The following is an 18320-nucleotide window of genomic DNA, read 5'->3' on the forward strand; positions in this document are numbered from 1 at the left end:
CCTAGTTTGAAGGCAGCAGGGACCTAGTGTCTTTATCAAACACTCCCATTAAACATTCAATGTGCTGGTGGAGAAAGTAAGTGAACCCTTGGTTTTACATAACTGGTTGAACCTCCTTTAGTAGCAATAACCCTAAAAAAAAAAACTTCTGGTAGCTGTGGCTCAGTCCTGCTCAACGTTCAGGAGGAAATTTGGACCATTCTTCTTCATAGAACTGCATCAGCTCAGCTATATTTTCAGGATGTGTGAACGGCCCTCTGAGGTAATTCCACAGCATCTTATTGGGTTATGGTTTGGGCTCTCACTGGTCCACTCCAAAAGATGGATTTTATTTGTGTATATGTGTGTATATACACACGTATATACACACACACACACGTACACACACACGTACACACACACCTATACACCCACGTATACACACACGTATACACACACACACACACACACACACACACACACACACACACACACACACACACACACACACATATATATATATAAAACATTAAAACGTAATGAAAACGTCTTGATTACATAACAATTAAGAAATCAGCTTCAGCCCTCTGAGGTCATTCCACAGCATCTTATTGGGTTATGGTTTGGGCAATCACTGGTCCACTCCAAAAGATGGATTTTCTTTGTCTGAAGTCATTCTGTAGTAGATTTGCTTCAACGTTTAGGGTCATTATCCTGCTGCATCACCCAACTTCTACTAAGCTTCACCTGGCAAACAGCCACCCTGATGATACTCTGTAAGAGATAAACTTGGAAATTCATTTTGTCAAGGCCTAAAGGTAGCAAAGCAGCCCCAAATTATGATGCTCCCTCCATCGTACTTCACCGATGGGATGGTGATTTCTTCATGGTATGCAGTGCCCGTTTAACACCCCAAATATACATATATACATATACATATATACATACATACACATACATATATACATACATGTACATACATATACATGTACATACATATACATACATATACATGTACATACATATACATACATACACATGTACATGTACATACATATACATGTACATACATATACATGTACATGTACATACATATACATGTACATACATGTACATACACGTACATACATATACATACACATATATACATACACGTACATACATATACATACACATATATACATATACGTACATATACATGTATACATGTATACATACATGTATACATATATACATGTATACGTACATATACATGTATACATACATACATGTATACATATACATGTATACATATACATGTATATACACACACACAAACACACACACGTATATACACACACACAAACACACACACGTATATACACACACACATATACACATACACACACATATACACACACACACACACACACACACATACACACACACACACACACACACACACACACACACACACACACACACACACACACACACACACACACACACACACACACACACACATATATATAAAACATTAAAACGTAACTGGTTTTAAGAGAAATCTGCACTTTCCAGGATAAATTTAACTGAAGAAACCAGGTGTCCATAATTTTCTACCAAAATCATGTTAAAAAGATCTCTTGATTACATAACAATTAAGAAATCAGCTTACTGTAATCATGCATCACTGTGACACGTTCAGCTGTTTCAGATTTAAGAGATCATTGATGTGACTGGCTGACAGTCAATTAATCACCCTCTGATCTATATTGAACCTCAGCCAGCCCTTGTGCACTTGGCACTTCTGCACCTACATGAACCAAACAAGGAGGTCAGCTTGGAGACGCAGACACAGTCTGTGTACCCAAAACCTACCACTATGCACTTGTGCTATTGAAAAAGGGCCCCAAATGTGAATTCATCATGTGCTGAAAAAAAAATCCCCCAAAAATAAAATATTTTCTCCTGTTTGAGAAAGTGACCAGCTGTTTTGGGAAATTACTGAGCCTTTTTACAAAATAACCCAACAACTTCAGTAGTAGCCAATGGGCTTGGAGCTGAGGGGTTATAGACAAAGCAAGGAATTACGAAAGCATTGAGGTATGGACTAACACACGGTTGGTTTTGGTATTGTCATGTGATTTGTTGACAATAAAAAAGATATGGACAGCTTTATCTTTTGATTACTGCAGTTAAATAATAAATAAATAAACAAAGTCAAGCCAGCCAAACAAACCTCATCAACAGAAAACGCAAGGAATGGGACATAAAACACTTTTAAGTATACTGTTGGACTGACGATCTCTTTAAAGTTCCCCCATGGATGAATAGATAAAGTCAAGAGCAAAGCCACACAAACCTCAACAACAGAATTGCAAGGAAAGGGACACAACATACTATTAACTATATTGTTTTACTGACCATCTCTTTAAAGTTCAGTGTCAAAACATCACAGCAATAACCAAAACTACAGCACTGACCTTGCAAATTAAAAGAATTTCTATAGTGAGGTCTACTTAGAGGAGATTACTATTCTTCATAATTTCACAATGGGATGGACCATGCAGAGAGACATTTTGATGAACAATGAACAATTAAATTGCTGTTTACCTCTTCACATCAAACAATATCCTGACCAGCGTGTGTCAGGGATCAACTTCTTTTTGTGCACAGTCAGTTGTTGGACAAGTCTTATAATCACAGTCCTCAAATAAAAATGTCTGCATGTTTTTTCAAAGTGTTCCCCATAATGAAGAGTTCAGGTGTATTTTAGTACCAAACTGTAGAAATATGCTCTCTCATCCTCTCCCTTTCATCCCTACAAAACCCCACAGAAAAATAGGCACAGCTTAGTATTGTGTATCCACTCAGCAGTGTCAAGCTTTTACCTGGGAGTTGACTGTCTGGCCCATAGGAATGCGGGAACACTCCAGTGCAAACTGCTTAACACAGAAGTAACACCCCTAGCAGAGGGAGAAAGCACATCGAGAACATATGGTTATTTAACTAAAAAAATCATTACTGTGTGGCTGACTAGCTAATAAAGCCGTTCATGGATAGGATAGCACATTGAATACAGGGAGCAGAGTAAGTTTACTTTACTGTTCAACAGAGTAGCTGCAGGTTTCAGAGACAAGTTGATATTTAAAGGCCATTTAAAGGCCTTCTAAACAGCCTTTAATGGAAATTCAGCCACCAAGTTCCATCCACACAAGCACAAATGGCAGAATAGCAGATGTGCAAAGCAAACCTGCTGTACCGACACTTTTCTTAGCTTGTGTAACCAGCTGTATTATTTGTGCAGAGGCTTTGTCAAGTCTGAGAAAATTACTAAGTGACATCACTAGATTATCTCAGTTTGGGCTTGGAAGCTACAAATTGTCTACAAATACAAATATCTGTTGGATGGAATGCTGTGAAATTTTAATTCATGGTCCCCAGAGGAACATTGCAAACAGCTTCTGTGATCTCCTGACTTTTCATCTAGTGCCACCTGTGAGGTTGGTATCTTTGGTTCAGGGTGAAAATATCAACAATGGATTGATTGCTATGATATTTTGTTTAAACATTTATGTCTGGTTCAGGGTAAATTACCAATTTTGTGATCTTCTGACTTCTCATCTAGCAGCACTATCAGGTCAAAATCTAATTAGTAAATGTTGGCATACTAACAGGCCCAACTACAATGATGAACTTGGTATACATTGTACCTGCTAAACATCAGCATGTTATCATCGCTTCTGTGAGCATGTTAGCATGCTGATGGTAACATTTAGCCCAAAGCACCACAGTAGCTATGTAAAGCCTCACAGAGCAACTAACATGACTGTAGATTTTTAGTCTGGTTAAGGCTATGCCCGACATTCTTGAAGGGGTTTCCACTCATTTACATAAAAACATAAAAATCAACTACAGAAGACAAACCTGACATTTAAATCAATCACAAAATTCTATTTATTTAAATATTTTTTCAGTCGCTGTCACTGGTGCAATACTTGCAACCTATTGTAAACTCGTTTGAGGAGTTTAAAAATTTGTTCTTTTGAAAGGATGTTTTAAGTCACTCAAAGTTGGTTATCATTACTCACTGTCATACACTGACACCAATGGCTCTCTTGAGGTATATATATATACATATATATATACACATACATACATACATGCATACATGCATATATGTATCCACATACATACACAAAGCAAATACAATATGTTAATGAGCATAGTGATTAGTGCCCTTCATCATCCTTATCTCACCTGAAAAGCCAGTTCCATCAACACGATCCCACCTGGCAGTGCCCTCTGGAGGTGATATGCAGTGGTACCAGATGCTGTAGTCTGCAAAGTTAATTTACAAACCTATTTTACAATTTGTTTGTTTAATATATGTGTATGTTGTGTAATATATGTGTATGTGTATGTTTAATATATGTTAATGCATTGTTACTTTTTGTTTCATGAACTTAAAAAACAGAATTGTGGCATATACAAGACTTTGGGCACCCTTCTACTTGTAAAGTCTTAAAAGACAGGTCATCTTCGGCATAGTAATTGTTCAGCGGCTTGTGGTTTGTTCGTTCATGCTTTTTCTTATCTATATTTTTCATTTCATTTTCCAAAATGAACAAGCCAGTCTTTTCTACTGGTATTTTACGAGTTCGCTAAGAATCAAGTTTACACTGGTAGGTGTTGCCAGTCTGACACTGAGAAATGCTTTCACCTTCTCTGGCCTACTCAGCTTTTTATATGTTACCAAACTAACTGCCAGCCATATTAATCAAAGCCTTTTAAACTTAAAATAGTGTTACAAACTCTCCTGAGTACTGTGTGATAAAGTTTAGCTTTAAGCAGTTCAGGTGGTGATTGACCGATGCATGATTCCCCTCAGGGCTTACCCTAGCTTTAAGCACTTGCTGATTAGACCATTCAGTGCTACAAACCCGTGCAAAACTAACTTGACTTGGCTGCTGCTGATATCAGCTCTCATACAGACTTGCTGCTCTTGACAGTGCCCTCGACACATTCCGTGCATGCCGAACTGCTGAAGAATGCTGAGAAGACCAACCGGGACCTTTGGGCTCACTGGATTCATTCATGTACCAGTGTCAAACAGGAGATTAAATACTTGTTAGCCTGTTAGACTGTGCATATTACTCCTGATTCCTGCGGCCTGCAGACTTTGGACAGACTTGCTGCTGCAGTTTAGTGCCTGTTAGTATTAATAATTTTTTTGCATTTTGATTTAAATTCTTGTATAGTGTCCTTTTTTAAATTTCTGCTACTGTCATGATACAACATATACGGTATGAGTTTTTCATATTTACTGTGAAAATACACATGCAGCATCAACATAATTATCACAGTAAATGGAGTAAAAACCCTTCCTGATTTCACAAGGTATAAGCTTTATGTCGCCCGCAGCTTAATATTTTGGGAGGATAGTGAAGCATATTGTGTTACCTCCACTCGATACTGGCATATGTTAGTGTGCCCTGAACTCCAGTGGCCTGAAAGGTGCACAGCACATAGTACTCAAAATTCTCAATACATGTAGAAGTCCAGACCCAGTATATACCAAGGGAAAAAACACTCCTGGGACTATTGCTGTCTACTTGATGTTATAACACCTCAACTATGTCAGTATAACTGTTATTTAATTTGTTTAGAGAGCAATTAAAACCCTTGACCACTTTCGTGATTAGGGATGGGTATTGTTAGGATTAATAATAATAGCTAATATCTAAATAAAATACATATTAATTGTGACATCAGCACACTGAGTGAAATTTAAAATGAGGGCAAACACTGAAATCAGTCACTATCATTCATTCAGCCTGTCCTATATCATCCCTCCTCTTACTGCTTATGTGGATTCAATTCTGGGCAGATACTGTAAGGCTATGAGGGAGGAGGGGCTGGTTTCAGAGTAGGGCTGCCATCTCAGCCAGTAGGTTTATAAGAATTTGTACAGATGGGCTACATACAGTTAGCTTTCGATTCTTAGGACTATAGCCAGGCTGACAGAGTCATAACTCAAACTCAAAATACTAGACACATGTACAGGTCCAGACCTTGTATATCCAGAGTTAAAAAAACACTCAAACCTGCCAGCATTATTTTGGCTTTGACTCACTGCCTTCAGTCTTTATGGTCTGCCTCACCATTACTCAAACCATATCAATATCATAGCACTTCAGTCAGATCGAGTGTCTGGTTTGCCTATTGAGAGGGTCAGCTATGTTTTACACTTGTCATATTTGGTACTTGGGGTTAGATATTCCTTCTGCAGACTGGGTACTGGTTGGTTTTTTGTGTTTTTTAGATCACGCAAATAGTAATTGTTTAACTCTTACTACTCTTACTAATAATCCCAGCTTCCAGTAAAATGTATTCAGAAATTGAATGTGGTTCATGTTTAGGTATCAAGAAGGGAATAATTAAAATGAAAATTAGAAAAAACATTCGAGTAATTAAAGAAGGACTGTTGTACTGTTCTTGGGGGAAAGCTGGATACACGGACTTAGTTTTAATGAGACATTTGACATTAATTTGGGCCGTTGTTACAATAGCACAGCCAGGCTCAACCACCAAGTGTGTGTCTGGAGAATACGATTTCTGCGTCTCTGAAATGACCACTAACCTTAGGGCTGTCCTCGCTCTTCTGCTTTACATAAGAAAAAGACATCCTCCCTTCCGATGACATAGAGTTAAGCATGGCAGCACGGGCCCTGGCAATGCTGTAAGAGACGGGGGATGGAGTGGGGTGGGGTAGGGTGGAGGACAGGCCAGTTAGGGTTTGGTCAAACCAGAGAGGTCGGGGCCGAACGGCTGATGGACCACCAAGAGCATATAGCCAGCCCGTAAGAAACAATTCAGAGTGAGTAACATGGTCTGAGCCTAGAAAGCTACAGGCAGGCAGGACTGACATATGCCCTGCATCTGCTGTGATTACATCAGCCATGGGCCAGCAGTGCTGAAAGGTCAGAGATCGGATGAGGTTTAAAAACACATATGATGACTAATGGATGAATGCTGCTCACAATGGAGGAAGAATGGAGTATAAGGGACTGCTAGAGTTGCAGAAATGGAGAGATGTTTTTTCAAGTTTCACACAAAAAATTGGGCAGATACATGGGGAAAAACACTTTGTAATGCTGTGTAACACATACAATGCAATTCATTAACTAAATGAATGGTCGGACAGTTTATATTTTTCCAAAAGCAAACCAAAAGCTTGGGCTGTTGTTTGAAAAAACTAAATATTGGATGAATACAATGTAGTACTTAGAAATTAGTTAAAGTGTATATACTTTCTCTGCTGCCATTAGGACTTGATGTGCAGGACGTGTCCTGCTACATGGTGTCTAGCAAGAAGGTTTCACATGCATTCAAGCCCACTACTGATCAAGCCTCAAAAATCATCCCAACAAATTCCAAACACAGAAAAAACCTACTGGCAAAGAGAGGCCATGGTCACAAGCAGACAAAATGTAAAAATAAATCATTCTTGCAGACAAACCTGCGAGCTGGAGACTGCGGCCGGACTTGGACCAGAATAAAGCCCAAGCTCTGCAGGTACTGGACGTACTGCTGGAGGAAGGTGTTAGAAATCTCGAGCAGCCAGGGTTCTTCCTTCAGTCGGCTGGGCAGCATGTCAGCTGAGTCAGTGCTGTAGCTTCGGTCCCGACCTGACGCCGTGGAGTCACTGGACCGATGTCGTTTCTAACACATATATATCACAATTTCATTAACATTTAATGAGCAGTACACATCGCTTAAAACACACAAATAAGATTCTAGTCTCTCTAAGCCACTTGCCTACAACAGTTTGTTTGACATTAAATACATGTGTCCTCTTTGATTCATGAATTAAAAGCATGTCCACATGAATCTGGGAGCTTGGTGTGGGGCTTTGACCAAACTCTTCTCAGCAGGGGAGGAGAACTTCTAACCACAGTTGGGGATGTATTCAGGCAGTGGCAACTGTGGAAATTCGGCAAGACTATGCCTTGTCACCAGTTTTGTTTGTTTGTGATTTTCATGGGCAGACATCAGGATTGCATATCTTCTCTTCACTGGTGATGTTATTCTGCTGAGTTAATCAGGCTGTGACCTCAAGAAGACACTAGGGCAGTTAGCAGCTGAGCTTCAAGTTAAATGGATGAGGGACAGCACTTTCAAGTATTCTACTGGGAAACAGTGAACTGCCCCATCCAGTTTTGAAGGCAATTGCTGCCTTAAGTGAAGAAGTGCATTTATATTTATTCAGGTAGATGGGTGTGGCAACAGCAGCGATGTGTACATTGTCATAGTGAACTTGGAGCTGAGCATAAAAGCAAAGCTTTTGATTTACCTGTAACTTTACATTGTAACACAAATCTATGGACTTGGCTGGAAAATAGGAAGTAGGGGTTACTCTGCTAACAACAAAACTTGGACCCATATGAGCAGCAAAAAATGGACAGATACAGTAGAATGACTTCCACTGTTAACTAGATGTGGACAAAAATGTACAGTGAGGACACCCCTCCTCTCCTTATTCTGTATTCCACTAGAAGACAAACGGTGGGCTTTGAATAAGACTTTTCAGTGACTCCCCGGACTTTCCAAGGGCCCTTCTCACCTCTTACAATAAGTGTCAGAATCAGAATTGGCAACACTCCTCTCTAACCTAGAGATGCTGATGTTGTGACATGATAACAAAATTAACAAGGGACATGGACTCACTTTACTACCTTTTATATCATCTTGGTTGTGATTCTCAAGGAAAGAAACAGACAAGATAAAGTGCCCATGGAACAAAGACTGATGTTTTTGAAAAATAATTTTTATAAATTCAAAAGAATCTTCTTTCTCTCTCTCTCTCTCCTCTCTCTCTCTCTCTCTTACACACACACACACACGCGCACGCGCACACGCACACGCACACGCACACGCACACACACACACACACACACACACACACACACACACACACACACAAACGCTCCCTTCTCCCTCATGCATCTACAAAACAATGGTCATTTTTGGCATTTTTAGACAGCCGATCAGTTTGAAATCGTAATGGAACAAGAAGTTGTGAGCTGTTAGATGAAGAGCTTCTCAGGCCGGTGCTCCGCCCAGAATACACGATTGATAAAAGAGCTGGCGACCTATGTTCAGCCTCCTTTTCCTTTGTTCTCCCTCTTTCCTCTTACTTTCTTATCTCTTTCGTTTGTGCTTTCTTATCTTACACCTTACTTTGTCTTCGGTACCTTTGGCACTTTAACTCTCTTCCTTTTTGCATTTCTGTGTTCATTTTACTTTACTTTTTGCTCTTCTTCGGTTTTTCTTTTTTGCTTTTTTGCCAAGATTTTATTGTAACTGCTCACCAAGTCTCTTCTCCAGACTTATTTTACCTCATCTCGACTGGTATTCTTACAACATTTTTTTTATTCTTTGTTAAACTGCATGTTCATTTTGATCTTTAGCTGAAACAAGCCTGAGCTTTTAACTCAGTACCAAACTAAATGAGTCTAAGTTTTCATATTTTGTACTTCAGAATTCTTGCTTCGATAGTATTTTGCAAGTTTTGTTGTCCAGCCAACAATATTACTTTCAAAACTATTCTATGAGTCTAATTACAGAAAGTGAGTGTAGCAGAGCCTATCCGATAACAAATGCAATGGACCGAGAAACCAGCAGAGGCTGCATCCTCTGCAACCTTCTGCCTGCTTGCAAGAGGCCTCCACAGCTTTAAAATCTGCTCCATTCATCCTGAAGTGAGGTTGCCAGACAAGCTGAGCATCCCATTATCTGACCCTCATTGCCTGGTGACTGCTGCGTCCTAAGGAGCATCGCCTTGCTCGGGAGCTGCAAGTTAGACCGGCACCAACTGAACCACTCTGGGTCCAACAAAAAAGGATTCAGCTGACATAATGCTGCAAAATTAGGCAAATACGTTACTACTGCTGTCTGTGGTAAGAGCTGATGTTGGATAGTGCTTTGCATTCCTAATTTAAGTCCTAGAAAAATAGATTCTCCCTTAGCGTTCTGCCGTTCTCTGGTAACTCTGAATTACACTTCATTCCACTATTGCAAAACTAAAGAGTCTAGTTCATTTGATCCTTGTTATGTGTTCTTTATTAATGCTTCATTTATTCACTTGCTTATAGATAGCTAGCTATAAATAAATCCTGATTTATCATCAGGTCATGGGTCCTGTGTATTCCTTTGAAGCAGAGACATATACCTGAATTGAGAGTTTATTACTTCTGATTATAAGACTGATTAATTTGATTTATCTATTTTCCTTCAACAGAAGGTGGTGCCCCAATTTCAATGAGTGCAAACTTAAATTTAAAGAGTAGTATCCACTACAGTTTTCAGGTACATTTTTACCCAAAAACCCCCTATCATGAGCTGACATCCCAAAGGAAGCTGCGAAGATGATGCTGATGTCAATTAAATCCATCACTGTCTCAACTTTTAGTATAGTTTGTGTAACTAGTTAATAGTGGTAAGCAATGTGTATGTTAATGTATACTCTTGAGTGAGTATTGACTCATAAAATCACTATCACATCTATGGACACCAGTTAATGAGGACACAATCTAAACTTCTCGTAGCTTTCCTTTGAGTCAGATGGCAAACATACCTTTACTGGAGGCTGAATAATCTGTTCCTCTTGGATCTTCTTGCGGAAGATAGGGTCAAAGAGGAGAGGAGTGGCACAGTAGTGGACCAGCCTGGAAGACTGTTTCAGGGTCTCCAAATCTGTTCCCTGTTGACACATCCATGGTTATTTCTCACTATAGGATATGATGATGATAATGATCCTGCAGAAGATAAACTTTTAGATAAAGTGAGATGCTGGTGATACAAAGACTATAATGACTTTGTATTCCCGAATAACATCTACAGGGCTCCATATTGTAGCTCATCATGGTCACACCCTTTAGTCTTAATGGGCTACAACATCAAAAATTCACAGATGGACACTAAATTTAATATAGTAAGAACAGGGGCTTGACATTCTGACACAAACCTGACTATGATGCAGTCAGATCACATCTGATAGTTAATTTACTTAAGCCAGTGGCATGAAAAAACTAAATGCCAATAGAAATGACTGTTGGCCCCTCTTGGACCTGGGTCAGGCTGTAGACCTCTTGGATGTGCTTGAGTTAGAGTGCTGTGCTGGTGTCTGTTGAAATATCAAATTTATAAATTTAATGCCTCCACATAAACTCTCTTGAGATGTCACTGTGGTAGACAGAAACCTTTTTAATTAGCCCAGATATTCACCACTTTGAAACACAGCAATACTAAATGATTTCCCTGAGGGGTGAACTGTAATTGTAGTTCCTCAAAACCATAGAGTAGAGAGAGGCACCATTCCCCCAGGTTTTGTCAGGTCCCATTAACTAATTTGTTATTAGGCTACTTTCACACTACAGGAATTTAATGCTCATTTCTAACTTCCTGGTCAGATCCAATTTGTTGGATTGTTCAAATTTGTTTTTTAATGTATCCAATATCTGATACCATCTTAAACTTGTCACCTTTCTGAATTAACCAATGAGCAAAATTAAAATACTTCACCAGATTTCAATACCACTGGTACTCGTCCATGAGTACACAACTGTAACTGAGCCTGCACTTCATAAATCACTTATGCTGTCATGTACAGAAAGTACGGGGGTTCATACCTGGCTTAACGTATATAATACATTTTAGTGTTTAGCTTTCAAATGATCGTCTTTAAAAGAGTCCTCAGTGTACCTCTCCTGAACACTTCCAGAGCAGCTATCTCCATCTTTCCTTATGAATCTGAATGAGGTTGCTTGCCTCATTAGACTTGTATCACAGTTAGAACCACACATGACAAATCATAATGTCAGATATTAATTTGATTTGATCTGTTGATGCTGATATTAAAAAAACAACAGAGGGAGAGAGAGAAGGAGAGAGAGAGAGAGAGATAGAGAGAGAGAGAGAGAGAGAGAGAGAGAGAGAGAGAGAGAGAAAACACTGTATATGAAGGGAAAAAATATCAGATTTTGTCCACTTTCCCCTGCAGCGTGAACATGTCCTTCAGCTATTGCAAAACTGTATTTAGGTCACAATTATTTTAGTTATGACTTACTGAAATGGGCATGTTGGACTGTGCTGACCTCTGCTGCCAAGTCACAAACAGGTTCTCTATCTTCATCTGTTTCTCCAGTTCTGTCAGCACAAAGTCAAAGTCATTACCTCACTTGTTCAGTGTGGAGTTCGATGGGCTCATTGGACATACTTACAATGTTATTATTATCATTATCTTTATCATTATTATCATTATTATCATTATTATTATTATTATTATTATTATTAGTAGTAGTAGTAGTAGTAGTAGTAGTAGTAGTAGTAGTAGTAGTAGTAGTAATAGTAGTAGTATTAGTAGTAGTAGAAATAGTAGTAGTAGTAGTAATAGTAGTAGTAATAGTAGTAATAGTAGTAGCAGTAGCAGGATTAACCTCTCCGCTCAGTAGCTTTGATCTCCAGGAGCTGGCTACCATGTCGGGCAACCACATCCCCCTCCATCAAGGATCGGATGGTGCAGATGTCCCTCAGAGCCTCATCAAAGGGAAGCAGCTCAGAGGGAAAGTGAAGTGGAGCAAGACTTCGGCCAGAGCCGCCCAGCCTGCCTTGCTCCTTACTGGGCAAAGGGGGGACTGTACTACGCAGCAACCCATCAGGTTCCATGGAGGGGCTGAGGAATGGGTTGGGATCCTGGAAAAGACAAGATGGAACACAAAGAAGAAAGTGGAAAAAAGATTAAAGAAATCAATAGAATGGCTTGAAAATAAATGCTAAACAGAGAGATAGCGAAAGGCATAAAAAAGAATGCCAATATCTATAGCTCAACAGAGAGGATGGTTATTTTTAAATACTAATATTCCCTGTTAGATTGAATGGATCATTCAGGACATTTGTGAGGAATATTCAGGTTAAAATTACATCCATGACCCAGCCACCTCCATCCCACAGACCACTTCAGGGATGTACTCAAATGCTGTATAGTGCATTCAGAAAGGATTCAGACCCCTTAACCCTTTCACATTTTGTAGTGTTACAGCCTTAATCTAAAATAATTTAAATTTATTTTTCCCTCATCAATCTACACTCAATACCCCATGAGGACAAAGCAAAATCTTTTTAGAATTTTTGCAAAATTATTAAAAAGGAAAAACTGAAATATCATTGACATACTGTAAGTATTCAGACCCTTTGCTATGACACTTCAAATGTAGCTCAAGTGCCACCCATTTCTCTTGATCATCTGTGCGATCTTTCTACACCTGACTGGAGTCCACCTGTGGTAAATTTGATTGGACAATTGAGGTGCAAAGTGATATTGGACATGACATGAGGTCGAAGGAACTGCCTGCAGAGCTCAGAGACAGGATTTTCTTGAGGCAAAGGTCTGGGGAAGGCTACAAAAACACTTCTGCTGCATTGAAAGTTCCCAAAAGCACAGTGGCCTCCATAATTCTTAAATGGAAGACTTTTGGAACAACCACGACTCTTCCTAGAGCTGGCTGCCCAGTCAAACTGAGCAACCAAGAACCTGGTGGTCACTCTGAGCTCCAGAGATCCTGTTTGGGGATGGGAGAAACTTCCAGAAGGTCAACCATCACTAGAGCACTACACTAATTTGGGCTTTGTGGCCAAGTAGCCAGTCGGAAGCCTCTCCTCAGTGAAAGACACATGAAAGCCCGCTTGGAGTTTGCAAAAAAACACCCAAAGGACTCTCAGACTGTTAGAAATAAGATTCTCCGGTCTCATTAATCCAATATTGAACAGTTTGGCCAAAAAGCTAACCCTCATGTCTGGAGGAAACTAGCACTGCTCATCACCTGCCCAAAACCATCCCAACAATGAAACATGGTGGTTGCAGCATAATGCTGTGCGTGTGTTTTTCAGCAGCAGGAACAGGGATGGGTCAGGTTTGAGGAAAAGCTGAACGGAGCAAAGTACAGAGATATCCTTAATGAAATCCTGGCCCAGAGCACTCAGGACTTCAGACTGGGCTTAAGGTTCACTATCCAACAGAGAAATGACCCTAAACACGCAACCATTACAACGCAGGAGTGGCTCAGGGACAACTCTGGCAGAAAATCCCCAAATCCAGGTTTTCAAAACTTGTTGCTTCATACCCAAGAAGACTCAAGGCTGTAATTGCTGCCAAAGGTGCTTCTACTACGTACTGTGTACAGGGTCTGAATTCTTATGTCATAGTGATATTTCAGTTTTTCCTTTTTAAAAAAAATTTCAAAAATATCTAAAATTCTGTTTGTTTTGTCTTTAAGGGGTATTGAGTGTAGATTGATGAGGAAAAAAATGAATTTAGATGATTTTGGCACAAGGCTGCAACATAAAATGCGAGATAAGTGAAGGGGTCTGAATATTTTCTGTTAATATTACTGTGAATAGCTAAGCAAGTAAAAGATGATACATTTTAAAAAAAATATTTTAAACAAAATTACTTTTTATTTCCATTTTTTACAATTTCATAATAACAAAAAAGGAAAACGGCCCTAAACAAACGTTTGGAAACCGTGCATGGTCAGCACTTAGTAACACCCTCTTTGGCAACTATTACAGCTTCTAAACGGTTTTTGTAGACAACTAAGAGTCTTTGAATTCTTCCTTGCAAAAGGCTTCTAGTTCTGTTAGATTCACTGCTTTTGAGGTCTAGCCACAGATTTTTGATGATGTTTAGGTCAGGGTACTGTGAGGGCCATGGCAAAACCTTCAGTTTGTGCCTCTTGAGGTAGTCCAGTGTGGATATTTAGCCATCCTCATTTCAGCTTTTTACAGACTGTGTGATGTTTACTCCCAGAATGTGCTGGTATTTAATTGAATCTATTCTTCCCTCCACCAGTGAAATGTTCCCCTTGCCACTGGCTGCAACACAAGCCCAAACTATGATCGATCCACCCTCCATGCTTTACAGTTGGAGAGGTGTTCTTTTTGTGAAATTCTGCACCCTTTTTCTCCAAATACACCTTTGCTCATTTTAGCCAAAAGGTTCTATTAGAACTTAATAATTCCAAAGAACTTGTTACCAAAAAGCATAAGGTTTTTTTAAATGTTCATTCGCAAACTTTTGACGCTAAATTCTGTTGTGAGGACGCAGGAAAAGTTTTCTTCTGATGAGTCTTCCATGGTCATTTTTGTGCAGGTGTCGTTGCACAGTAGAACTGTGCACGACCACTTCAGATTCTGCTAAATCTTTCTGAAGGATTTTTTGCAGTTAAACGGGAGTTTTGATTTCCCTTCTAGCAATCCTACAAGCAGTTCTCTCAGAAAATTGTCTTGGTCTTCCAGACCTTCACCATTCCTGTTACCTGTCATTTCTTAATTACATTGCAAACTGAGGAACTGGCTACCTGAAAATGCATTGCTATCTTCTTATAGCCTTCTCCTCCTTTGTGGGAATTAATTATTTTAAATTTCAGAGTGCTAGGCAGCTGCTTAGAGGAGCCCCTGACTGCTCATTGTTGGGACAAGGTTGGAGGAGTTAGAGTTATTTGTAAAGCTCTGAAATTTGCATCACTTGGACTTTCCTAACAATGACTGTGAACAAGCCATAGCCCTAACAAGTTAAATAAGATCTGAGACCTTGGTAAAAGTTGTTAGAGCTCAAATCTCTTTGGTTGACCTAACTTTTGTATGGCACACACTTCCTTTTTTCACTCTCAAATTGTACAAAACAAAAATAATACACTAATCTTGCTTAAAGTGTTGAAAAGAATGTTTCATCTTTAAACTTATGCCTTTTGGACATCAGTTCATTTACTCACTTACCTATTCACAGAAACAGAGATTTTGACCAGGAGTTCCCGGACTTCAACATGTCACAGTATGTATTCAGCCTAGGGTGGTTAAAGTATTAGTGTCTGCATGGTCAGCTTTAACACTCAGATGCTACAGATGCACACAGATCACATTATGCCACGACCTGTTGCAATGACCACAGGACAAAGGTGGTACAATGGAAGTATGGTAGTGAAGAGGTTTAGATTTTCTGATCAAATTGTACATTGTATATTCACTGCACTGTACATTAGTGTTTATTGGTATTATTACTGGATACTTAAATTTCAAGAGAATTGTTCATGTGCCCTGGTTGTTGAGAGGAACTTGCGGGCAAGTTTGTTCAGTGGAGCAGCTCAGGGCCCAGATGCCCCAGTGTGGCAGAGCTGGCTGTGCCATGCCCACAGGCTGGAGGGTCAAACTGTGCACTGGTCCTCCCTCTGCTTCTCATCAGGACCATGACAGATGAAGCTCTGTTCAGGCAAATTTTCTGCTGCTCTGACTCTGCATTCTGTCCGCACTCATTAGTATTGCAGCGATGAGGAGCTGGACCATTGGAGGGAAAGGAAAAGTTTGGTTCTTTCTATTCTTTGAGCTTGTTTTGTAATTAGCTGTAGGGGGCAGGCTAAAAAGGCATTTGGTGTCTTTATTTGCTGTAAAATGCTGCTCAAACAAATCTTTACTTTTGCCTGTTCCATACAAAAATTTAGGAAAACACTTTGCGTGACATTTTTCTGTTTTTTTTTTTTCACCTTTTTTCCATTGAAACTCAACTGCATTGCATGCTTTATGTCAACATCACAATGACTGGACTGACCTGCTAGGGGGGTTCTGGTGCAAAAATGCACTGCTGGGTCCCTGTTAACCCATCCATCTCCAACCCCCCCCCTCTCATTCCATGCATTCTGGGGGTTATTTATGTGCTGAAAAACTACAGTAGCTCAACAAAGGTTTTCTGTGTGGCCATTTAATTAAATGCATATTCATTTAGGAATAAGCATCATGTCATCATCCAGCCCTTTTGCAATTTGCACTGTTGCACATACATTAACAAAAATCGCAGGTGTTTTTGGAGATGCTAACACAGTCCATACACCCAAGGCCTTCTACTTGGCCCATATCACATCAGTTGAGATTGTGGTTTACAGGTGCATGTTACCAAACGAGTTTTCATTTAATCAGATTACTACAAACCACTCAAGACAAAATGTCCATGGAGATTTCTGAGCGCACTTTTCCTGGTTAGTTAATTAACCTTGTTTTACACTGTGATTCACATTCATCATTTCCCGACATACACCATGCTACTCTATGTGCTCAGTACATACTGGAAACAGATCATAGCAGTGCTCCTGCAAAACTACTACTACACTATTATTGAGGTAATTACTGCATTTAATGGGTCTAAGTTCAGTTTTTCAATTACAGCTCATAGTTACAATAAGTTACATTAAGCCTTAAAATCTGCGCAATTGTATCTCTGCATACAATTCTTGCAGAACAGAGCTACTTTTGATACAACTGCAATGATTCTGACAGTAAAAAAATCAAATTATAGATGACATATCCAAAGTGATGTGTTATTTAAAAGGATGTATTATCTCGCATAAAGCAGCAGTATGTCTCTGCCAGCTTGTTTTAATGGATTTTCAGAAACATTGGGGGCCTATTACTTCCTGAGATAAGGAAAACCTGTAGCTTGGTGGCTTTATATTTCCCATGGATGTTAATGGTGATGGGAAAAATAATGTTATTTTACTGCAACAACAGTTGCTGAGGGAGGAAAGTGTTACTCATGTACTTTCTCTAGCCACATTTACACAGCCTGTTCCAAGACTTTATGCAACAACCTTTTAGTCACAAGCCCAGTTCTCAAACTCTCTAGTGTGCTATCAGAATCGAAATGCACCCCCCCCATAAAAAAAAAAAAAAACTGGAGAAACTGCCCTTATTGCAAAATCTTGTGTGAAAACTTCCTTATCCAGACTTCTCTATGCCAGAGCTGATCATAAATAATCAGGGAGGAAAAATAGAAACAGACAAGGGCTAAATTGCATGGAGCTAGTTAAATGTTTCATTTTGAAAAACAAGGCTGTTGATGTGACAGGGCTGTACTTCCAGGGTACGATCAGGACAACATGAGAAGGCAGGAAATACATGGGGTAATAATGAAGAAGAATAGAAATGCTTAGTCACATGGCTGAGAAATCTTGCTTTGGTTCATGCTGCCAAGACCATCAGTTGTATATTGATCCATAGCTGTGTATTTAATAAAGGAGATCCGGCAGTTTTGCTGAGAAAAAAACAAGATTAAAACAAGCCTAAATAAAGCATCATCAAACTCAGATCGATCTGCAGGTAACAGGAATGTGGAGAGAATTTACTGACAGCCTAGGTCTGCCAGCATTTATACCGGATGTTGATTGGAACACTTTTTTCACCTGGAATTTATTCAGTTTTAATTAAGTCTTATCTGGATGAAGAAATGCTGTCCGCAGAGCAGTGTTTCCCCAAGG

At 39.5% G+C, this 18320-nt stretch overlaps 1 protein-coding gene across 11 annotated transcripts in view; it reads right to left on the bottom strand.

The window, feature by feature from the left end:
- Positions 1–18320, bottom strand: part of szt2 (SZT2 subunit of KICSTOR complex) — a 144545-nt gene that overhangs the window by 18556 nt on the left and 107669 nt on the right. For all 11 annotated transcript variants that reach the window (XM_040129338.1, XM_040129328.1, XM_040129337.1 and 8 more), the window contains 7 exons: positions 12459–12714; positions 12089–12168; positions 10598–10723; positions 7481–7683; positions 6602–6698; positions 4219–4299; positions 2850–2924 (listed from right to left, as the gene is read on the bottom strand). In XM_040129338.1, the coding sequence (XP_039985272.1) occupies positions 2850–2924; positions 4219–4299; positions 6602–6698; positions 7481–7683; positions 10598–10723; positions 12089–12168; positions 12459–12714 (918 nt within the window). The remainder of the gene's footprint in view (positions 1–2849; positions 2925–4218; positions 4300–6601; positions 6699–7480; positions 7684–10597; positions 10724–12088; positions 12169–12458; positions 12715–18320) is intronic.

The sequence above is a fragment of the Xiphias gladius genome, chromosome 6, assembly GCF_016859285.1.
Source record: "Xiphias gladius isolate SHS-SW01 ecotype Sanya breed wild chromosome 6, ASM1685928v1, whole genome shotgun sequence".
In the NCBI taxonomy this organism is placed as follows: domain Eukaryota; kingdom Metazoa; phylum Chordata; class Actinopteri; order Istiophoriformes; family Xiphiidae; genus Xiphias; species Xiphias gladius.